Genomic DNA, 25,560 nt, shown 5'->3' with positions numbered 1-25,560 from the left:
GCACCTATTGCTTTCCATTCTTGTCTGAAAATCAAAATTTACTGGGCAAAACGTTTAGAGCAGGGCTCTCCAACCTTGGCAACTTTAAGCCTGAAGGACTTCAACTCCCAGAATCCCCCAGCCAGCTTTGCTGGCTGGGGGATTCTGGGAGTTGAAGTCCTTCAGGCTTAAAGTTGCCAAGGTTGGAGAGCCCTGGTTTAGAGGACTACATTGGGAATTTTGTGTTTCATTTCTGCCACAAGGCCACTGATAGTGTGTAAGTCGGAGCTTGATTGAGCGGAGGCAAAGCTTTGGTATAATGTGTCTTTGGTTAAAAACTGTTGTCCTGGAAGCCACAATTTTTATATCGCCCACCTTTCAATCAACTCTGGTTCCACAGAACTTTCTCATTTTTACCACTACAAAATTAATGCTGTTCTATATGTTTTCTGGGGGGGACAGTCAGATGTCCAGATTAAAGTGCAACCCACCAGTCCTTGAACCAACTATGCTACCTATATTTTGCTGTCCTGTGTGAAATCCCTTGTCATAAGAAATGGAAAGCCTTCAAATTTCATGGTGTTATTATTTCTGATTATTAACTAGACCTAAAACTGGGAAAATCTGTCTCCCCCAGGTGAAATCAACCTGCAGCGCTAGTACTGTGCTTTAAACACAGGTCTAGTGTTCTTTTGAAAGGCTGCTATTCCTGCTTATGTAAGGAATTAACTTGAAGACCTGATAAGCTTCTCGTAAAAGTGATGGCCAGGCATTATGCAGGGTGATGACTCTGCGGAGCATTTGGAGTGCTAAATTGTGTCCATGACACAAATTGTGCGGAGAGAAGATAGAAAAACATTGAAAAACTCTGAAACTGGAACAGCAACAGGCAGTGTTAAGCCGCTTCAGCTACAGGCTGGAAATTAGACTGAAGAAATATTATGAGGCATGTGATATAAAAACAGTTATAAGGGCATGTGTGTGCCACGGTTAGGGGGACATGAAAATGAGCTCTGGGATTCCTGTTAAATTAACCGAGCTTTGAGATATAAGAATCAAGACAAAGCAATTGCTTTCTTTTTCTTTTTCTATAAAAGCCTTGTGCCTTCTAGTTAAATCCATTAATTCAGTATGATATTACTATTTAATTTGTTCATGTAAGTCTATTCCTCCAACCCGTTTTGAAAAGAATAAGCCCTGGTCTGGTCTTTTTAGCAAGGACTTAGTTATTAAAAATGTCCATCCATCCATCCATCCTCCCCTTTGTTGCGGATCTCATATCAGTGGATCTGAATGGCTAATGCAGAATTTTAAAACTTGCAGTACAGTACAAAATAATAATATACATGTGATTGGATGATAAGATTTCCAATCCAGTTTTCCTTCAGGTGGAGGAGAGGTGTTCTGATTATTGCTTGCTCATATGACTTTATGGCAATATAAAGCCTATCCTTATTACAGTACTACTATGCCAACACAAAGATGATTGGATTATTTCCTACAATTGCTTCTGGTCAAATGGCTCAAGTGGTCCTTAGAAAAAAGTAGCTATTTCCTATATCCTGCCTTCTAATTGGTCCCGCATAATAAACAAATAATCTTGATTAATGCATTTCTCCAGATTATTCAATAAGGCTCAACACAAGTAAAACACACCTGGAATATTAGAAGAGAAACCATCTTGATTTTTATTATTGTTCCTAGGTTCAGTGTAAATAGAAAGAGACAATCTTTAATATTTCCCTGTGCTTACAGTTTGGTCCACAAAGAACAAGAGTGCTAACTGGGCAACAATATTTTGCCCCATTATTTAGGGCTTGTGGGTCTGCACTGTGGAGTAGAAACTGACGATTGATATTTAAAAAAATAATAATAATAATTGGTGGGGAGAGATTGCTTGATCAGATTTGGCACTTTGATAGCCTCAAAATACTTCCTGACTGAGAGATTGCAGGTTATGGTGGTTTATTTTCCTATGGCTATGGGTAAAAATACCCAATAGTACAATTAATAAGGAATACAAAACAGCGAACAAATCAGCACACGAGAGAAGAAACATCCAGGATTTAACCAGGATTTACATAAATGGGGAGAGGACAGAAAGAAAAAAAAAGATTTCTAGCCACTATTGATGCGACAAAGAAAGATAAAAACTTGAAATGACCAAAGAAGAAAGGATAAGCTAAATTAAACAAATAAACCAATCAACCATAAGCAACCCACTGGATTGGATGTCGGTACAATTGAGGAACAATCAACCATCTGCTGCAAAAAAAAAAAAAAAAAACACCCCAAAACCCAGTTCCATATTTTTATGGCTTTCAGGACTCAAAGGATATCCATTGATATGTGAGGGAATCTAAAAAAAAAAAAATGCAGGTGAGGAAGCAACAGCATGTAGGCAGATGCACAAAGGCATCTACACCCACAGAGACCCTAGTTAAATAGAAGCAGATAGCCTTGGGAGCCACTTGGTCCTGGCCTTTACCTGGGGCATCACTTTGGTGGATTTCCAGCAAAAGGAACAATCCAGTGATATAGTTTTTGCCCCGAGTGGAGGCATATACCAGAGAATATACTTATATTTTCAGATAAGTAAGACAGCCATTTAATCATAAGCATAGATAAGGACAAAAAAGCCCTTCAGATTCTTCTTGGAGTCTTCTGAAATCATAAGGCTTCACTATAAATGCGTGTTTGTAGGAAGAAGAGTGGTTCCAATTTCAAAACTGTCAAATAAATGCAATGGAAGAAAGGCAATCAATATTCTGTTTTGGTGTCATCAGAATTGAAGCCATATGAGATAATAAAATGACTGCATTGTCTGCTGTTCAACTGCTATATGGCTTGGCACCCATACTACAGCCCATGACAATTAGCGCGTCCAAAGAGGCTAAAGTCACAGTTCTCACATCCAGCTCATTCAAGACACCCAGAACAATTTGTTCGTTTGGCATTGTCCACTTTCTGACAATTTTGGATCAACTGCTAAGTGTGCTGAATTCTTGCATCAGGCAGCAGCTGTTAGCAGAAAATTCCCAGGGAAGCAAAAATGGCTGGCTTCTCAATTTTGATATAGGCCATACCTATGGATGTTTAAAGCCGGCAGTGTCATAGCCCAAGGATGGGGCAGAATTCATTTCATATAATTGGAAAGATCCGTTGACAATATGTGGATTCATCCTTGCATGGGCTTCTTTTTAAGGCCAAGTCATTAAAAGTGATTAGGACTGTTTTGATAATAATGCTAGTTATAGTAGCATCGGTATAACTAGTCCAACAACAGTAAAGCAATGCAGCCATAAAACACGATGTCATGTGACTGTGCTATGTAGGAAGGGCAGGTCTGGCAGACCTGCCCTCACTACATAGCACAATCACATGTGCTATGTACACATAGCACAGTTAAGTGACATAGCAAAGTTATTAAGTGAGGACTGTGCAGGTCGTTAAGTGAGGATCTCGTGTGACTGCAACTTCTGACTTCCTGCCAGTTTTCCCAATGACTTTGCTTGTGGGAAGTTGGCAGGGGAAGTCACAAAGGTGATTATGTGACTATGGGGGAGCTACTCCAGCCATAAATATGAGGACTGGATGTATATATCACTTGCTTGGTGCTGTGGTAAGTTCAAACGGTCATTGAACAAGTAGTCATAAAATGAGGACCAGCACTTTTTTTGTCCATCAATATTTCACAGTGATGGCCAGATGACTAAAGAAAAATGAATCTCTGCCTGAGGAGTTCAACCATGTGAAGGGGTACTGATGGGTGACATCCTTCAGCAATAAGAGAGGACTGCTCCTTTCTAATGCTGACCCTGTTTTGCCAAACTGAAAAGGTTGCTGCTTCTCCCTTTGCCTTGCATTCGGAAAAGGCTAGAGTTTGTGGAATTCTGGTACCATCCAGCATTTTAAAAAAGTTATTAGCTATTTGCTCTGTCATAAAATAGATAATCTATTTGAATAAAAAATAAAGATGCCAACCAAGCATCAGAAGAAACACTTTAAAATACTACTGCTGCTATTTCTACTTTTTAAAAGGATTCAGCAATTTTCCCTGAAAAACCCTAAAGTATTCCAAAACAATAAAACATTTGGAAAGTGCATTCCTCAAGCACTAAAACTGAGTGCGTTTGAGTTCGGTCCCGCATTTGAGATTTACAGCAGTCTTACTCGGAATCTCCTCAATATAAAAAAATAGGTATCGATTAAATGCATTTTCCGTTCACCCAGAGGCTTTCTTCAGCATTAAAAGAAAACGAGTTACTCATAAAAGAAAAAATATATATGTCGTGGCTACGTGAGACTCTAAGCATTTATACTCCAATCACAGAGCAAAGCATCACTGGAGATCACTAGCACGGGGGCACTGCAGTTTATCCCCTCATGTGGATTTAAAAATAATAATAAAATAAAACGCGGGACCTTTCAAAACAAAAACCTCCAAATAACGTTGCGGGAAATTACTTTAAAACGTCTCTAGCACCTATAGGCCTACATTCTGAAACGGAAATAAATTCTTTGTTTAAAATGTGTATCTAAAACGATGATCGGCGGCTGGAGGGGGAAAAAAAGAGATGGTGGGGCGGTCGGGAAAGCAGCAAGCGGGCCCGGGAAAAGGCGGGCGTTAGGACCAGGGAAGAGCCGCAGAGGCAGCGGCAGTAGCCCGCCATCAACTCAGGGCAGGGCTGCGTCCGGGGCAATTAGAGCTGCGCCAGATTGCGCCGTGCAGCGCTGCTGTCAGCCTTAATCTGCGCACTGATGGGCAGCCCGAAATCCAAGCCGCAGCCCACAGGAAGCATAAGCAGTGAACCCATATTGCTTTGACAGTTGCACTCATCTAGAAATAATGCAAAACACTACTTAGATGTATAGGCGGCGACCCTGTGCTCTAAGAAGAAAACAATCTAATGAGGGGCTGGGAACGCAGCGCGCCGCCTGCACAGAGACAAGCGGGAGCCGCTTCCGCCCGCCAGCCCGCCTTTACAGCTCCTCGTAGCGGATCCGTTGCGACCGTCGCGTGGGAGCCGCTTTGCCCGAGCTGGTTTTCGCCTCCATCGCCTCGTGGAAGAACCGAAAGATCGACGGGAAGCTCTTCCAGGAGGTCAGCTCGTGCCGCTCCGTCCCTGCAACACAGAAAAGAGCACCGCGTCACTACCTGCGGGGAAACCTGGGAGATCGATGGGGCTGGGGGGTGGGGGGTGGGAAAGCATTCCCGGCCCTCGGCAACAAACTGGAAAGGGTCAAGCTGGGAAGCGGGAGTTACACGCGGCCGCCACCGCCACCACCAAGCCCCAGAGCGCACACCCGCCCGCGTACACACGTGCACAAGACACGCGCTCTTTGCGAGCCTTCGCGGCGGCGGGGAAGGCAGACGTCATAGACTTCCCTAGGGAATTGGGTGAATTATGAGCAGAGGAGATGTTCAAAATCATGTAACCCCCCTCCCCAAATTCATGATTTAATCTCAAGTCGGCTTCCAAAGCTGTGTCCTCTCACTCCTAGGTTGTGCCAATGCAGAGAATGGAGACCAAAAAATATCAGCACCACAGGTCATGAACAGAAATTTCCCCTTTAGTGCTACATATACTGGTTGTCTGCTTGTTACTCTACAAGCCATCCCAATCCTTCCCAATGGCGTTATTGTTATTTGTATATGTCTTTATGTTATTTGAATGGAAGGTGATTTCTAATGTGCCTCTTTGGTTGCCCTTAATGAGTATAAAACTCGTGCACTGTTGCCCTCTCCTCGATAAAACTAACATAGTGGGGCAAGAAGTCTACTTTGAAATGGCTTCAGAGTGAAATAGTGAGATTTGGTAGATCAGCATCTAATCATAATCCCTCCTGCAAAACACTCCAGTCACTAGGTGCCCTGCAAGAGTTGAGAGTCCTTCCTGGATAACGCAATTATGCAGAGATGCTGCTGGGAAGACTCAGGATCCCAGGCTTCTGTATGATACTTTAACATTGTTAATGATAATTCTCCACTCTGTAATAGTAGGTCATTGCTATGGTTACTCTACAATGGTGCAACACTTTGCTTTCCCTTCAGCTATTCGCTGAGACCTGGTAACCACATTTGTTGCCTAGCAACAGTTTTGTGAGAGTATCACAATCTGGGAGTTACAACAATAAAGGACATGATCACCCTGGCCTACCCTGAAGGAGAGCTAGCAGAGGTGGGGGGAGCTCGGAGTCTCTGGAATAGATGTGATACATAAAAATAGATCTTGAGTCCCTACCTGGATCACACCACTGGTGTGATACTTGCATATAATTATAAAGGCAAACCCTCTCTAGAGGCATCACTACAAAGACCCTTCAATAATGCAGGTACTCCCGACCAAGCCCAGCAAAAGTCTGCTTTTCCGCTACATCCTTTTCACACTTAGGCAGGTCACTTCAAACAAGGATAATTCCTCCACAGATATCTTTTATAAAAGGCACAATTGCAGACAGTTTTTTTAAAGACAAAGAACTATAGTCATATAGCAACTCTGGAGATCTTATTTAAGAACCCAGACAATTATTTGTCACCCAAGTAAAATACAGATAATGCTTGTGTAAAGATAATATCACTTGTCCATCAGCTACAATTATATCTTGTGACTTCAGTAAATAGACACTGTCAGTATAAAGATAAGCAACAATTTTGATTCCTTTTAAGCAGGTTTGTCCTATCAGCACCTCCCTCCCCATTTCATGCCCCACTTCTAATTATTTAAACAGAACACATAGCCGATCAATGCTTCCAATCAGAGATCTCTTAAATTATATATGTTAGCATTGGTTATGGAAAACATTTTCAACACTTTTTCCATCCTTCAGTAATACACACCCTTCCTGTTGCTATAGCTCTCTTAATTTTTCTCTCTTATCTTTCTGTACATTCATTTGTAAATACAAGCTTATATTTACATGAAATTACTTGCAGGTGTATTTGGATATTATATTTGTTGTATCCATCTTCCTTTGCAAATAACACTTTTTCAAAGGCATGTATGACAGGAAAATAATGGGAAAAATCTTTGTATCAATAGTGGGCCCATTCCTTTCTCTTTTAATATATAAGCTACCCCTTTCCTCAAAAATATCATACATTACTTATGCTTGCTAGTGTGACTCAAACTATGATCAACCTATTAAGTTTTTTACTAGGAACTTCTTATGCTATCTTTCCAAAACCAATTCAGGCTTTTGAATCTAGAGGGAACTGATGATTCAATAGGCTAAAGCAATTTTAACTCTCTCATTGTCTCTTATCTTGTAACAATCTTACTGATGGATGAACAATTTCCCTTGTGGAAAAATCACTACAGTGGTTTTTTTTTTAGTTTCTATAATTATAATGCTCTCTTGCTTGACTAGAATTGCTGTAAAATTTTAGCCCTCTCATCTTGTCAAGTATAAGTGCTAGTCCTTTACATTATTTTGGTACAGTACTTTGCTCAAAGGCGTAGGCAGAAAACCCTCAGGAAATAAAGGAATCGTATATTCATAAGACTACATTACAGAGCTCACAGTATATGCTTGTTTATTAATTTAATTATTAGCTTTATAAGACTGCCTGATTCATACATTATTATTCTGGGAAATAATATTTGGAATAATAATTTATTATTATTCCAAATTATCTATTCTAAATTATTATTGTATTCAGCATAAATATTAATCCAACATAATAACCCCAACAGCATCTATGCACAGCCAAAGCTAGGAATAACCACCACTCTCTTTCTAATACAGCGGGCTCAAATGTCATTCTGGCTTAAAGCATTGGAAAAGAGCCAAATCTTCACAACTCAGTGGAACTCAATGTCTATATAATATATCATTATTCTGATTTTTAAATTATGTGATAAGAATTCAAATGAACTAAATTTCAGGTAGGATTCCATAATTTCATTACAATGAAACTAGACCATTGTTATAATAAATATTAAAAGATGGAACAATATGTCAGCTTATTGAACTAGATATTTGTCCAGAAAATATCAATCCATAAAGTAAATGTGATTTTATGCAAGAATCCTGTTTTGCTATTGTTGTTTGATGATACCAGACTTTGTATGGAGAATGCAAAAAAAACGTTCTCAAAGGAAGAAGGTGGAAATGGAACATAGAGTACAATATTCTACTGTGGTTTCTTTCTCTTTTTATCATCTAAAAAAGAAGATTCATGTAGTATGAATTCCTTTCTTTTTAAGTTTTAGCATCCAACTCATTTGGAAGCCCTTCATTACTGAAGCCTTATTTATCACTGTGCTATTTTGACATAAAATACTGTATGCCAAAATGGCTTAAAATGTATTCTTCAAGCATTAATATGAGTCTTGACTAAAAACAGTTGTTTAGAGAAAAAGGCAATATAAAATATTGCTATCAAATGGATAAAAATATTTCAGTGCACATTGAGCAGTGCATGGGATAGTGGTGCAAACAAATACAATTGTTCTGTGGAATATGATGCAGTGATGGGAATTTTAAATGAATGTATAGGAGAATGTCAAAGCAACCTTGCAGCGCTGTCAACACAGGCTATAAATGCAAATGCTGATTCTGATTTATAAAGCAGTACTACAAGCAATATATAATGGTAAAAATAGTTAAAGTCCAAAGAAAAATTAAATGAAAAGAAAATGGCTTCTTATTAATTAAACTAGTTCAAGGGAGATGTTTTAGTATTAAGAAAAGAGGTGATACGGGAAAAAGGATATGATTCTTGCTTCTCCTGAAGAAAATCCCACACTGACCATGTGCAGCACTGGATTCTATTCCAAATTGATTCAAAATAGATTTCATTTAAATTAAACAAATTAATTTTATTAAAAAGGAGTAAAAAACAAATGGCTCTACTGTAGTTTAACATAAAGAAAAGTGATACTGACAAATAATTTGTCCTTCTATGTAGCTGTAGAAACAAAGTCTTGTATGAAACTGCCAAGTAGTTATTGTATCAAGGTAAAATTGTATATTATTTTTATATTTAATGTTATATAAATTCTGTATATTTTAAAGATTATTCTTTAATAAACTTAAAAGATAATTTATTCTACAAAATCTTCCTTTTTCTTTCCAATATTATTCTCAGTATTTCTTTTAATGCTAAAATCTCTTTCAGTATGAGGAGTAGGAATAAGACACCTATAATCTACTCTTGCAGAGACTCTGCAGAAAAGTTTCTACTTTGCCTGATATCTTTTCATAAATTTTCTTTTATTGATTTTATTGTAATTTTTTGTTTGATTGCTGTGAACCACCCAGAGTTCTTAGGAAGCAGGCAGCATACAAGTATAACGAATAATAATAATAATCAGTGAACCCTTGTTTTAGATTACAAAGTGTACAAAAACTTTTTTCTATAGAAATTCAAATACACAAAATCATTTTAGACTGATATATATCAGTTTTGCTTTTTGCAATTAGTAAGCATTATCAATAGAAAATAGGAATCTACAGATAAATGTAGATGAAAATTTTCAGTAACACCAGTCTCTGCCAGGTCAAAGGAATTCATTTCAATTTTAAGATACTTGTTATTGCCAATAAATATTATATTTTATATAAATGCAGAAAATACTGCAAGAGAAACAGTGTACCTTGATATCAAAGCTTGAAGAAGTACTTTGTTTGCAAATTTGAAAGCATCCATAGCTTGATTGCGAGGAAGCTGATAAATTGCTGAAGAAGATTTTGAGAGCGTTACAAAGGTAAAGACTAGTGATATTGGTAATTTGCAGAGAGGTAGGTTATGTTATATCCTGTAGTCTTCATATCCTTTTCCTTCCTGAAACCGTTTATCTCTAAGTCCTGTCTTTAAAATATTACGGTATTCATTTGATGACTTGCAGAAGTTATACTAAACTGCCTGATGAATTGTAGATTTGATTGAAGGGATTCCCCACCCCTAACATTTTAGGGAACCTAGAAACTTTTAATTATTTTTTTCAAGATCTCGTCATTACAATTTTGCAGCTACTGACAACGTGCCCCCAATTTTAAAACTACTGTTAAGTAGATAAAATAGCATGAAAAACAGTTCTGGCAGAGTTGCTAAGTGAAAAGAATAATATATACTATATGTGGCAATTTAAGGAATGTTTGTCTTTTCAGAGAAGAGATGAGTAAGGCATAAAAATTAAGATGCTAATGCTTTATGCATATCAACTGTAGATTTATTCAGCATTTAATATACCATATAGTTATTCTCATACTAGGCATGAGTCCTTATCTCATATTTCAGATTTAATGGCTTAGGATTGTTTACTTATTTACTATTTTTTTAAAATACAACTTTTTTATATTATTCCCTTTAATAATATCCATAGAGTGCTATTACTGTCCCTCTCAGATTCCCCCAATTAAAAAAATAAAGCTTTCAATTCATCTCTTCATAAAGCAAATCTACTTGGAAAGTTCACCAATAAAATGAAAAGTTCACTAATAAAATGGAATTATGGAATGTGTATCAGAGATACAGCTAAAGCCACTACCCCTGTGTTAACCATTGATATCTTGGGGGACACATGGAATAAAAAATGATAGCATCAAAGGCAGTATCAAAATTGAAACCACTGAATAAAATAAATCAGAAATGAGAAAGTTTGACATCATACAATGTTGCCTGTCAAAGGGCATCATTTGAAAGATTATAGTGATAAATATTAAGGTCATAAGCAATTTACAGATCAAGGACAGATCTGAGCAACAGTAAACATTATGTACAGTTGGAAACAGTTTTTTTTTCTTTTCCTCCATGCCAATATTTGAATCCAAGAACAGAATTCTCTTTGAAAATAACAGTGCCAGGAGGAAGAAGGTGGAGCCTCCTCGCTGACGGACCGTAGATCGTGACTCTCTGCGGCTATGGTCCGTGCTCTTTTGTTGGAGAGCCCCGATTATTACGATTAGGGGCTGAAGCTGTCTTGGAGGGGCAGCGGAGTAAGGGGAAGCCGCAAGCCAGGTTGAGGGGAGCCGCATCTTCCCCCTGGGCTTGGTCTTTTTCCCTCTGAAGACGACTGCAGCGGTGGTTTAAAATGGCCACCCTGAAGAGGAGGACTCAGCTGGATTAAGATTTGTGCAGGAGGGAAGAAAGAGGTGGATAACATCTGAACCGGGACAACTGGGCAATACAACTAAACAAAAGTACCCTAGGATTAAGGTAACATGGAATTTTTAAGAAAAGAAAAATGAGTGGCGAAATTACAAAGGGACAGGGGAAAAAAAAGAAAATATTTTTAACAGCTAAGCGGGGCTTCGAACCAGGAAAGGAAGAAGCCGGAACTAAAGATTTAACTAAATTGAACTAAAATATTTTGGGAATAAACAGGCATAAAATAAAGCTGGACTTAAGATTTTCAAAAAATAATAATAATAAAGTTTACAAATTGGAGACTGGACTGTGCTGGACTATTGAGGTTCGAAAAACCCTAAATAAAAAAATCGGGGGGGGGGGGAAGGTGAAGACTTTGTATAATGGAAAGTGCCACCTTTTGACAAAAACTGGAGCTCAAACAAAAGGGAAAGCATCCTGTTTCTGAATGAACTTGTGTGGATATAACATTAAAGAAATATTGAAACAAAGTAAGAATCTTAGAAAGTGAAAGCAGAACCAGAATAAAGAAAAAAAGCAAGAAAAGACTGACTGTGGGATTGATTGATGTTTTTGGTATAGACCCTCGGCTGGAATTACTGAGAAATTTAGAAAATTGAAAGAAGAAAGAAGGAAAGTAAAAGTGTTTTTTTTTTGTGGACTTTAACAATCATAAAATATAAGAGTGTGTAATGATATCTCTTCGGGAATTAAAAATGGAACTTAAAAATATGAGAGAATTACTACAGGAAAGAGGCGAATCACTTTGCTCTGTGTTAGAAAAAATGGAAATGGCGATTGAAGAACAAGAAGAAAGAGCTTCAGAGGAGGAGGAGTCGATTCAGGAAGAAGCCATTTTAAATAGACAATTAACACAAAGAACACTACAAAGAAGTGGGGAAAGAAGGAAGGTTAAAAAGTTGAAATTTAAGAAGGCAATCAAAGGGAATAGCTGTGAAGTCGGGAAAGGCAGAAAGACCCAGCAGAAAAGGGGAAGGAAGATATTAAGAAAGAGAGGGATATAAACTGGAATGAGAAAAGATATGGGGAAAAGAGGGGGAGAAGCAGTAAGAAACAGGTGCATGAAATAAAGAAATACGGAAATAGTAAAATGTTGAAAAGAAATTGTTTTTTCAGAGATAATGGTTGATGAATTAAAAAGGGGATTCTGCAGGGTCACAAGGGGTAATAAGAATATTTCTGCAATTAAAAATATTTAGAAAATAGGGTAATATAGATACTGATAACTTTTATTAAAAATTAAGGGGGGGAAATATGCTGCGGAATCCAAATGAAAAGATGTAATGATTATTATTGTAACTTCTTAAAAATAATGGTTTATTGGGAATCAAGATGAGGGAATAAAGGTATATTTTAATCATTGAGGTGTCACACTCAAAACAGTAAAAGGGGGGAAACCTATACTTGTTTTTTTTTTTTAGTGTTAAAATTTGTATTAATCTAAAATTTATAAAAAGAATGTGTGATGGAAAGGGAATATGACAGACTAAAGAACCAACTAAATTAATAAGTTAATATAGACTATTAAAAGCAAGGAGAGACATTGATAACTTTTTTATTATTGTTGTTATTATTATTATTAGGCAAACACAAATTGTTTATCTTTATTTTTAAAATAAATATTAAAGGATTATATTTGAAATAATTGAAATGAAACAAAAAGATGTTTCGATTGAGATTAATGAAAGAGGCTAGAATTAATGTGTTTGTTTCTCCTTACTGAAAATTTGGAATGGAAAAGGTAATAATAGAATTAAATATGCATATATGAATGTATAATTGCTGTCATTTTTGTATGTAAAGGTGATGACCCGGAAATATGTTGTCCACTAAAAATAGATTTTTGTTTTTAATGTGAAAAACTGAATAAAATTTGTTAAAAAAAATAATAATAACAATGCCTGTATGAATGACAAGGATACTCAGAATAAATGGCCTTTTGTGGAATTACAAAGGATCAGTTCATAGACTGTATATTTGAGAAGTGTGTGAGAAGAAAACAGTTAATTCGTGTATAGCTTTTAAAAGTATATTCCTTGTTAAATTATGACGAAACATTAGCTTTCTGCAGAGGCTTATGTAAAGTTTTAAAGCACCCTATTTTTTTATTTTTCCCTATTGTTTTCTTTCTTGATGTGAACATCATACATAGCAAAATATGTTTTTAATTTCGTGTTCCTTTGTTATTCTTTCTCTTAAGATTACCAGAGTGCCATAGATTCACACTATGCTACTAAAGATCCAATTTGATGTAATTGTTAAATTGCTGGCCTAAAAAGCAGGAGGCTGTGAGTTCTAGGCTTTCTAAGAATGAAAGCCAGCTGGGTGACTTTGGGCTAGTAATTCCTTCTCACCCCAACCCACCTCATGGGGTGGTTGTTCTGGGAAAATAGGAGCCAGGAGTATTAAATATGTTTGTTGTCATTAGTTGATTACCTACATACATATAGAGATAGAAAAACAGAGACAGAGCTAGTTTGATGTAGTGCCACGACAGCAGGCTAGAAACTGGAAAATAGTTGAATTTTAGTCTTATCTTAACACACAAAGCCAGCTGGGTGACCTTGGGCCGGTCACTTTGTCTCAGCACTAGAGACGAAGGCAGGCAAACCACTTCTGAAATCTTGTCAAGAAATCAATGGGACTTCTATGAATGTAGAAGGAAGCACTATGTGAACAAATTCTGAGGGCTTATGCTGGATATACAAACACACATATGTACAGTAGAGAGAGAGATTCAGCATGTACTTTTATTGTAAATTAATCAATATTTAGTGTAACACCTGAACTTAAACTACTGTTAATATAAATTAGTATATAAATCCTAGTTTCAGATATTATACTAAACTTATTCAGTTATGTTTATGTAATGTTTATGTAATGTAATGTTTATGTAATGTAATGTTTATCTTCTCAAAGTCATAATGAAATCAGAATAGAGGGTAGAGATGTAGAGGTATAAAGAAATAAGTCTAAAGATCGAATGCAAAAAATGTCAATAAGTGCTTTGATTCTGTTTAGTATTAAGGAGAGGAGGCACTTTGATAGATATTCAAGACTCAGATTTTTTAAAATTTATATTCCATATTTATTATTTTTAGCCCTACAACAATAAAATAGGATTCTTACAGTCCTTCATTTCTGATTCCTGACCAGGCGTACCTTGAAAAGCATACAGGGAGTGTTGATCAAGTCTGAACTTTGTTTATATAGCACTATTGTTTATTTTATCTATTTATTATTAAACTTCTGAGCTAGGTGACTACAGTTCAGTGTTAGATTTAAGAAAGTCATTCTGTACCAAACCTACATACTGTACACTGTGAAGAAAGTACATTTAGAATAAAAGTTATGAAAAATTCAATGTAATATAACTTTATTTGACTATCAATAGTTAAATGTGATAAACTTTTATCTGAGGTAAATATATGTTTTATATTTGAGGCTAAACATTACAAACCTGCCAAGTGGCAGTAAAGCTAATGCAATTATTACCAAGGAAGGAAATGTATTCTCCATCAGTATAAATTGAACTGCTAAGTAGAGAATAAAAAAAATCCTCCTGTGGGAAGATGCTATTTATTGTTTTATAAATGTAGGCCTAATAAACAAGCAGTTAATGATATGAAAAAGAAGCAGTTCTAACCATTGCTGCTTATTGTGTCCCAAGCACTAAATGGTATAGAACAGTGATGGCTAACTTTTTCTTTGTTGTGTGCTGAAAGTGCGTGCCTGCTCCCATAATGCAGCGCACGTGCATGACCCCCGTCCCCCTGCACATGCGTGCATGATCCCCCCTGTGCGCTACATGCCTTTTGGGCACAGGGTGATTGGATTCCTTTAAATAGGGGAACGGTGTAAGTAATCTTTTTCATTTGCCCATATGAACAAATGCTTTTCTTTTCTTATATGTTATTTTTTTCACTGAGCCAGCACTGTCCGAAAACATTTCCGTAGACATGTGTCCAGCATGACATCAAGAAGCATTATTACATTCCTACAAAAGTGATACCTATTTATGTACTCGCATTTGCATGCTTTCAAACTGCTAGGTTGACAGGAGCCTTTTGCTTTATTTATAGAAGAGGATAACTTTATTGTCTCATAAGATGATTTATATCAATACAGTGAATATTGAGAATATAGATCCTCTATCAGAAAGATCTTTGGTGATCTTGCTAATCAACATTACTAGAAAAGGTAAGTAATAATGATCTAGTCTATTATTTTATGGATAGTAATCATTCCTATGGGTCAAGTACACCAATAGTGTAATCATAAAGCTAATAAGCTTTACTTTAAGAAATTTACATGAGTGTTATTCGTAAGAATAATGCTTCTCCTAAATTACAGCCTATTAAAATACATTATTTATAATTTATAGGCAACATGAAGAAGGATTTCCCATATAACTTAATCAATAAACCTCTGTCTATTATAATTCAGCATGTCAAGAGCAAATTCTGGATAGAAATTGTAGTTCAACAAATGAACAAGTAGTATATATTTTCTGTGCAAAATGTAGAAAAATTGTTATTTAAAATAACAGCAAGCTTGATATTATACATACATATATATTATACATAAATTAATCTCATAACATGGTATTTTTTCATAGATTGCAGTCTACCTTTTTTGTTTCAATTTAAAACATAAAATATTTCCTATGAAAAAATAAATTTCAAATACACGTTGTTTCAAATACAACTAATATGAAAATTAGGACATATTGGTGAAAATATTCATTGTATTGATAGTCAATGCTAGATAGATAAACTACAAATGTTGCCATCAAAAACCTTTGTTAACAAAAAGCATCTATATTTGTCTTGCTACACATCTTCCTTCTTTACTAAAATTATATTTTCTAATTTAATTTTAAAACAAAAACAATACCAATCTGCTGATGGTCATTTTGTTTCTTTATTTAGGCAAGGAAATATCTTTGAACAGATGATCCAATGGATAATGAATTATCTAGCATGTTCTAATATGACAAATTTACATTTAACTATGTACACTACTTAATGTTTTCTTCTTAGTTACCTTTAAAAAAAAACATATAGTGCTGTGTGGATAAGAAATAATGGAAACCAATACTATTGGTTCTATCTATTGGTTCTATCAAACAAAACACAACAGTAATACAAGGAAATTGAAAACTAATAGTATCTATCAATGTATTTCCTTTGTGAAAAATAATCATTATATCATCCCACTAGCTTGATACCCGTGCTTTGCTACAAAACAATGTGGTCGGGCATAGTTTTTGTGGAGGACAATAAGGGGGAAAATTCTGCCTCTGCCTACCAGCATCCATCGGTGTTCATATGGCTAGTGTCCTGTCAATGTGTGAGAGAGTTGAGGGCTGCTTGGAAATTGAAACAGTATTTGCTGTGTGAGCAAGAAGGAGACAGCAAGGAGCCTGGGCATGGTTTAGCTCAACTGTTCTGCATTAAAGCTGCTTGGTGCTATGAAACTAAAACTGAAACTCTTCTCCTGTGCTTGTGTTTTGCGTTTGGAACAGATTTTTTTTCAGGTGGGGAGGGGGAGTAGAACTCTTTAGCATCAGAGCATGTTAATAATAATATACGAAATACTAATGCTCTGATGGTCATTTCGAAAAATCCTTTCTTAGTGAGCACCTAGAAGCCAAGAGAAACATACATGCCAAATTTCAAGTTTGTAGGCTTTATGGTTCTGGAGATTTTATGATGATGCATGAGTGGTATTTTGCTTTTATATATATAGATTTCCAGCATGTAATGAAGGAATGAGAGATAAAAACATGTAAACGATTTATATTTATTCACATTTCTTTTATATCTGTATAAGTATAACCAGTTAAAAGAGATCTTCAACAGAAACATGCACCATGTCTTAGTTAAATGCTATAATCATGATGTGTTAGATTTGGAACATTTGGTTTTCCAATTATCACTTTCAAGTCTGGGGAAAAAAAAGCTAATGACTAAGAGAAGGATCAAAGAGTTCCCATTTATCTTCATATTTCTGAAAAACAATACTTGAGATTTTTTTGGTTAAAATGATTAAGATGCTTTACACTGAGATATGGTAGTTCTTATTTTTGATCGCTCATTGACTATATGCTGCATGAACATTAAATATTACATACCATATGTTGTGATTTACTTTTTATTCTAGCTACATATCATAAAAATCTGAAAATTAAATTTGATTTTAATGAGACATAAAAACAGATTGTTATTGGACCTGAACAGCAGCATTGCTTGATTTGGATCATGTGGTATGCCATAACAGAAATTATGTTGCACTAAAATAGCTGGCTAGAATTGCCATCTCGTGTTATTTTAAAGTAAATTGCTTTTCTATTCTATCAGATACCTGAATTATGTTGTAGTATATGTTTCGTTATGGCTAATGAGGACACTGAAATGGTGACTAAGGCTTCTCTACTAACATGTAGTTTTTGCTTAATTACCCTAATTGGGACCAGAATTTCCATTGCTAAGTGAAATGTTTGTTAAGATGAAATATCATATGACTGCACTGCTTAGTGACACAATTCTGGAAGTCCCAGTCGTGGTCATTAGACAAGGACTGCTATTGTTAGGTGTGGACCTCAAACTTCTCCTGCCCTGCTGTGCTTGCCTCTGGTTTAATTCCTCCCCCATCTGTTTCCGTTTGGCCGCTCTGCACTGCTGTCGTCTTTTATCTTCTTCTGATAAGGTGTGCCTAGCAAAGGCAGTTGCTGGCTCTTTGTAAGGCATTTGTACAGCCTCCCTATGGCCATGTGGGTCCTTGGGGAGGCCTTGCATGGTATAATGGAGGCCTTTACATAGGTCTCACACAGCCTTGCACAGGACCAGCTGCTGCCATGCACAGGTATGCTTCATCAGCAGTGGGAGGAAGAAGATGGTAATGGTCAGTTGGGCCAGCAATGCAGTATCCAAGAGAGCCAAAAAAGGGTACTGGTGGGTGGGTGGGGGGGAAGGCAGGTGAATTGTAGCTCAAGTTGCAATTATAAATATGGCAGGTTGCCAAATGCCTGAAATTTGATCACAGCATAACTTTAAGGATTGGCCATAACTAGCATTCATTCAGTAGTACTTTTTCTGATGTGCTAAGAATAGATAAAGAATATAACTGTCTAGCTCTTGCAAACATTTAGGTAGGTTGAAGATGGTTTGAATCAGAGGTGGTATTCAGCAGGTTCTGACCAGTTCTGGACAACCGGTAGCGGAAATTTTGAATAGTTCAGAGAACTGGCAAATGGCTCTGACTGGATATTTTACAGTATCCTTCCCCTGCCACGCCCACCAAGCCATGCCCACAGAACCGGTAGTAGAAAATTTTGAATCCCACTACTGGTTTGAATGTAGGAAAATGTAAGAATGTAGGAATCTAGGAAAATCTCCTTTCAGTAGTGTTAGCGTATGATAGCGTAATTGTGGTAATAGCATACTTACTTGGGTTATAGCATATTTACTTGATGCCAACTTTTGAAATAGCATTATTTGAATTGATACAATGTCTTAAATAATTGTTGTGGTTCGCTGGCAGCAGGTACAGACAGCTGAGGTCTCAGAGAGCAAGGACTCAGATGAGAGGTCTCATGTGATGTAGGGATGGGGCCAGGACCATCAGGGAGTGGAGTGCTACCTTGTGGAGGTTGTGGAGGCTGGCAGCAGTGATGCAGAGGACCCCAAGGAGCCTGTGCCTAGTGCATGTGCGTGCAGGGCTGCTTGTAGTAAAGAGCAGCTGCAGCAGCACGGGCAACTCGGGAGTAAGGCTGCAAGGTAATGGCCCCTCTCTTAAGAGATAAAAGCCAGCCTGAGAGACCGGTATTCTTTGCAGGAAGCAAAGAAGTTCTTGCACTTCAAGCCTTGTGGAAGTTCGGACTACCTTGGTTTATGTTTGAAGACTTTTTGTTTGGAATATTTCTTGGCAACTTAATCTCATGCTTTTGGCAGCCTTGACCAACCTTGGCAAGGGTCTTTCTTATCAGAAACAATTAGTTTTAATAGCCTTTTAACCATGAATTAACAGAATTCGCAAAGAAGCATTAAAAGGTTTTGCTTTTATCTCTGTTTGGTGTTTGTTTACTTGGAACCAGGTTTGGGTCAGAACAGTAATATAGTTTTGATAAGCTGGGGGGAGGGCATTAGAGAAAATGCTGTTCCGATTTTGAAATAATAGCTTGTTTTAAAAGGGGACCAAATTCTAGCATCTATCTGGTGGTTCTGGCAGCTGCCAAAACTGTTGGGTGAAGATACTTTTCCCAGACTACAGATCATTCCAGGATTATTTTTTCTTGAAAGAAAATGATCAGGAGAAGTACTTCAATGTAAAAGCATATGCTTCAATGGAGACCTTAAAAATACTTTAAGATACATTTCAAGATATTTAATTTAATTAATATATTTTAAAGTCGAAGTAGGGAGATTATGCATCCTTCCTCAACAGTCTCACTGTGTTAAATAAGGCTTACTCACTAATAAGTAAGTATAAGATTGCAGCTTAAATCAGACATTTGCTTTCAGATCAGCTTATGTTTGTAAAATCCTTACTGGCTATTCTATCTTGTATTAATGGAATTCGCACATAGCACCAGTAGCATGTCGGAAACATAAAAGATTTGGAAATATTACTTGCAAAAATAGATTTGTATTCCATGGCTTGTGAAGTTTACACATTTCAAAATGCTTTTTAGCTATTATGATCACTCTGAAGTATTATAGTGATAATATATTCAGTCTAGCATTGTTGCTCTTTTTGTTTTCGAAATCAAGATACTTTAAAGTACCTATCCACTATATCTTGAAATAATTCCTATTTAATTCAATAGAACTTAGTTTAGGATCACTATTTACAAGGGATTATACTCTTAAGATTCTGAAATTTAGAGCTAAAAGATAGAGACATGTAGCCTACAAATAATCACATACATTTGAATTCAATTATCATAGTGAATAAAGTTTTGTATATAAACAAATCTGCTAGTTACCTATGGTATTTTTACTTTGTCATATAATTATTTCATGTATATCTTTTCACAGATGTATAAAAGATATTTGCAAGAAATTTGCTACAAAGTGTTTTAATATGCTAAAAGGATATATATTTCTACACTAAGTACCATAATAATAGACATAAAACATATTTGTATTCACAGTAGCAAATATCAAATATCAACTTGTTACTATACAAACAGTTGATATTATTGAAGTAAGATATCTTTTAGAATAGAATAGAGTAGAATAGAATTCTTTATTAGTCAGGTATGATTAGACACACAAGCAATTTCTCTTGGTACATCATATTAAAAGAATCAGGAATCAGAGGAGGTATTCAGCAGGTTCTGACCAGTTCTGGAGAACTGGTAGCGGAAATTTTGAGTAGTTCGGAGAACCAGTAAATACCACCTCTGAATGGCCCCGCCCACATCTATTCTCTGCCTCCCCACATCAGTTCCAGCTGCTAGGCTGGGTCTTCTTTGGTTGCCCTGTACAGGAGAACGGAGCAGGAAAGCAAGTTAGCGGGGTGGGGAGGGAATTGGATTTTGCAGTAACCTTCCTCTTGAAGAGGGGTGGGAATGGAGATTTTGCAGTATCCTTTCCCTGCCACACCCACCAAGCCACACCCACCAAGCCACATCATGCCCTCCAAGCCATGCCTACAGAACCAGTAGTAAAAAAAAGTTGAAGCCCACCACTGATCAGGATCCTAAAAATTACTTCAGATAGCAATATAAAATAGGCTTTTCATATCCCAATAGAATTTTACATATTTTTCCTGCCATATTTTTCCTTTTACTGCCATATGACAAGTTTTGAAAATATACTTGCTTCCATTTACCAGGGCAACATAAAATAATCAGAGTTAATGCTATATTATATTTTGTTTTAGTCTGAACCTTCTGCACTGTTTTATTTTTTTGTTTTTATTGTTTGTTTTTGTACACTGCCCAGACACCACTGAAGTGTGGCAGCTGTAGCAAATTTAAGGAAGCAAGCAAGCAAACAAACAAAAAAGATTCAAGAAATATAAGCCTTCATGGATATATATAGAGCTAATTTCTTTGGAGTTTGGTTACAGTTTAGGAACTGTAGTAACTCCTCACCAAAAAATAGGTATTAATTTTTTAAGGCGTACAGAATATAAGCAAAGGGATCCATGAAGGTAAAAAGGATAAAAAACAAAAATAGGAAAAAAGGGAAACAAATATATAATTAGATACATAATTATTGTAAAATACTAAAATATGCCAAAGAAGAAAATATTAGTTTTTTGATTGAAAAAATACTGTCTTTTCCAGATGGATAAGTTATACTTTTCCAAACACCAACCCTATCACATTTCCAATTTCTCAATGTTATTTTTTTAGCTTATCCAACCTTATAATGCACAGTAAACCATGTTTTTCACACAGAGATTCCAGAGCTTTGGAATATAATTCAACATTACATTAAGATTTCTTACCTTTAAAGATTTATGCATACATTTATTAATGTACATCAAAATATTATTTCAGAAATTCAAAGGTCCATTTTAAATTTTTACTTCTTCCACAAAGAAAAAATCAATGTCCATCCTTTCAAATACATTTTTGAAAAGTTTAAAACACTGCAATTTTTGATGAATCAGCTTTATTGACATCAATACCATTTTAATGTTTTTAAGACATAAGCCATTGTTAGGACATTATCAGAGATTCCAATTCTTTGGTCTATGTTTAATATATTCTTGACAGAAAATTATGAAAGCGTTAATATATCCATAACTACAGACCTTATAGCTTTTTCACATTTAATTAAATCAATGCATATTCAGAAATAATGTATCATTTGCATAGTTTCTGACGGACACCCATCCAACACAAACCTTTTTAAACTGTAGTTGCCAAAAATATGAAGTAGATCTAAAGGTATATTAGAATTTTGATAGATCAATGGCTGTAATAAAATAATGTTCCTGCTGCTATAGTTTCAATTCAATATTAGAATTGAAAAGAATAATTTGAATTAGCATTCCAGTAATAGCATTTTGCTATGTTGTGTTTATGAGAAGTAAAGTCACATTGTGTTCAAAGAGAGTTTTGGCCAATTATGGTATTTATGGTTACATTAACTAAAGGAAATATTTCTCAGTTCCCCCCAAAATGTGCAACTCTAATTATTTAAATAGTTATTAAGAACATTAGGCAAATTAATGGAAGATTATTATTATTATTAATTAGAATAATGACATTGATCATGTTTATTTTGAGGCAGTCTCTAGCAACTAATATCGCCAAAAAAGGTATAGCTTTAATATTCAATTTGTGCACCAGTTATTTCCAGCAGAACTCTGGATTAACTCAGATGAACAAAACCATTATTAACATGTTTTTAATCAAAAGGACCTTGCTTTCTGGCCCAGAGTAAAAAAAAAAAAAAGAGTAACCTTGACCTATGAAGCTATGAGAGTGGGTGATTTTTTTAAAAAAATAAATTGAATACAATATCCAAAATTTAGAACAATTCCAATTTAGAAACATAAACCAAAAATAGAAACAAAAGAACAACAACAACAACAAAAAGAATGGGAAAAATAATAGTTATTCTTGTGAGTGAAAATTTGTTTCTTTTCCAAATCCTGTGGTTCCTTTTCTTTGACATGCTAATATTCAGAACCTGGGAATTTTTGTCAGCTTTGTTATATTATTTTCTCCTTTATTGACATTCTAAGGTTGATCCAGAATCAAGATGACCTTGCTGTATATTTATTGATCGATACTCTTTTTCAATACATAATTACATTGCATTTTTTTTAATTTGGAGATTTGCCAAATATGGATTTACATGATGAGGCAAGTGGTACAACGGAGTGTGAAATATCACACTGAAGCAGCTACAAACAGAATACCTTATAAGATATTTCTAGTTTAATGTATGCTAATGTAATGATATTAAGTTGGTCACAGCCAGTTTGAAACAAGAATGTAGGTGGTTGTAAAATAATTCACATTACCAATATATGCAGTATAATAATATCTATGGTATTACATTATTATTCAGAGATAATTTTCATGCTTTCATTTATTTAGAATTTTGTGCTAATTTTAGCATTTATATTGTACATAATAATATAAGTATTAGTATTCTACAGGGAGGATTTTGCTGTAAATGATTTTTTGGAGCCCTCAAATAGTATTTTTAAAAAGTTGGTTAGCATCCTTTCTGTGTTTGAAAATTTTGCTCTCTTTGCTTTCTATACTGAGACTTTTCAAAAGAGGTAAAGATCTTCCATCAAATAGGAATCTTCACAACCAACCTCTTTAACATAAACTTTCAAAAGTCAGACTCACAGAGTTGGAAGTGGCCATTTACTTCCTCATCCAAAATAAAGCATCCCCAGCAGATGGCTGGCTAGCCTCTCCTTGATCATATCCAATGAAAGAGACCCACCATTTATCTGGACATTTGGAACTACTATTGATCTGTCTTTTTTAAAAAAATCCATTAGATTCTTCCTTCTTCTAACTTATACCCAGTATTCCAGTACTGTATACTCTATGGGTCAATTTGGGTCTGATAGTATTAGGCAAGACAAGCCGGTCATGTCCAAAAGAGAAGGAGGAAAAGGGGTGGAGATTCCATTTATTTTTACCACCAGAGTCAAAGTTCTTCTACCAAAAGCCCTTCATCTTGGTATAATGACTTGGTATTCTTGTCAGCATGATTTTTCAAGAGGATGCCTCATCTGGGATTGTTTTTAGTAAGTACCCAGTGTCAAAGAGATGGGACCTCTACAAACTGCATGAATTATTGGCAAGTAAAGGTAAAAAAGAAGAAAAAAATAAATGATATAGCCATTTTCCACTCCTGTAACACTGAGGCACGTGGCTAATAAATCAGTCCATCCATCCCCTGTTTTGTGAGAAGACGCCTATCTCATAAGACAGAAATAAAATAAAGTTTTATTAAAAATTAAATAACCTGTGTTCAATTTGGTCATTTTTATCAGAAACATTACCTTACCAGATTCTTCAGTGCCTTCACAACAATAATAGAGTTTGTAACATACTGCCTTCACTGGAAAAATTCTTTAAAATTCAGGGAGATATTGAGATATATCTGCCTTGAAAGTAGCTCATGTTGATCTGTAGAGCACATTCAAACATCAGCAGCGAACAACAGAAAATGTTTTATGATATTTTGAATTATGTCCTAAAATATTTGATAACAATTTTTATTCATAAAATGTTTTATAAAATTTGCCAAATTTCAACTCCACGGGAGTTATGGGTCCCAGTTTTTTTTATGCATTTTTAGCCCATTTTGTTGAAAAGGTTTTGTCCTATCTCTGTTTGCCCAATTAAAGGTTAAACTCATGAGACTTTTTGTAGAATATAGATAGGAGAAATGAAAATGCAGAGATTCCAAGTTGCATAAAAAGATAAAATTATGTAGCTTTCAGAGTCTGTAAAGACTGCAGAAAATACATTTGGTTAAAAACACATCCACAGCCAAAATAAAGTTAACTGAACGCAACATTTTTAGTTAAACGTATACCAGTTTCCCAGGATTACTTGATACATGCAATCCCTTTCTCTTTCCCATAGACCTTTTGTAATTTCTTGTAGAATGTAATCTTTTCCCAGATGTTTCAGAACACTATTCCTTACTCACAATAGCCAGGTTTTCCTTCTCGTTTCTCTTGGAGGCCTGCCTGCATTTTTTAAACAAACAAAAACCCTTCCACTTGTAGAGGTTGTAGGGAATATCTTTTCTTATATATGTGCTGAAATAAACATTCCTGTGTAAAAAGACCTCGCTTGAAACAATTTGCTGACTGGGAAGCTGTTATCATTCTTCTGAATATTGGTTATTATTATTAAAACAGTCCCACCTGCCTCTTCCTTCCAGATCCCAATGGAAGATAATTCCAGAATTCCAGCTTTCCCTTGTTCACCTCTTATATGTGCCCCTTTTTGTCTTCAGAACTACACTAAGCTATTTTGTGACATTAATAATGAGGAAAAACAGAAATTTATCAATGCATTAAGTATTTTGTGATTTTCGCAAAAGAAACAGCTTAGATTTCTAAAATAACCCAATAAAATGTCATGGGAATAAAACACACTGAAAACTGTTAAGCTAAAATAAATTCAAGAAATAAGTTTTTTTTTAAAAAAAAGGAAGCCAAAAAGTAGCTATGTATTTGCATATCAGTAATAGTTATTACTCGTAAAAATAAGAACAAACATGTTAGGAAAAGCAAAAGGAACCCTGTGTATAGATTTAATTGTATTGGTCTGGGTAAGAAAAAAGTTTTATGCTTATATTACAAATATATGCAGATCTGTTAATAATATTCTTTTCAGCTATGACCCTGGGTATCAGCATCTCAATGGAAGAAGTGGTCCCAAAAGTCTAAATTGAAGCTGACCTGATGGATCAAATTCTACAGGGAGTTGAAATTTCCATTTCACTGGCTTA

General features: G+C 35.6%; 1 protein-coding gene across 10 annotated transcripts in view; it reads right to left on the bottom strand.

Moving 5' to 3' along the window:
• Positions 1-1,643: 1,643 nt before the first annotated feature.
• ARB2A (ARB2 cotranscriptional regulator A) overlaps positions 1,644-25,560 on the bottom strand; it is a 219,307-nt gene continuing 195,390 nt past the window's right edge. For 9 of the 10 annotated variants that reach the window (XM_026672399.2, XM_087958187.1, XM_026672417.2 and 6 more), the window contains one exon: positions 1,644-5,105. In XM_026672399.2, the coding sequence (XP_026528184.1) occupies positions 4,963-5,105 (143 nt within the window). In that variant the 3' untranslated portion in view covers positions 1,644-4,962. Of the gene's footprint in view, positions 5,106-20,529; positions 20,583-25,560 lie in introns of those variants that run through there. The other variant, XM_087958179.1, reaches the window with a different exon arrangement.

The sequence above is a fragment of the Notechis scutatus genome, chromosome 2 (genome assembly GCF_049901735.1).
Source record: "Notechis scutatus isolate UNSWTSFEM ecotype Mainland chromosome 2, rNotScu1.2, whole genome shotgun sequence".
Taxonomy (NCBI): Eukaryota; Metazoa; Chordata; class Lepidosauria; order Squamata; family Elapidae; genus Notechis; species Notechis scutatus.
This window is presented reverse-complemented; position numbering and strand designations above follow the sequence as displayed.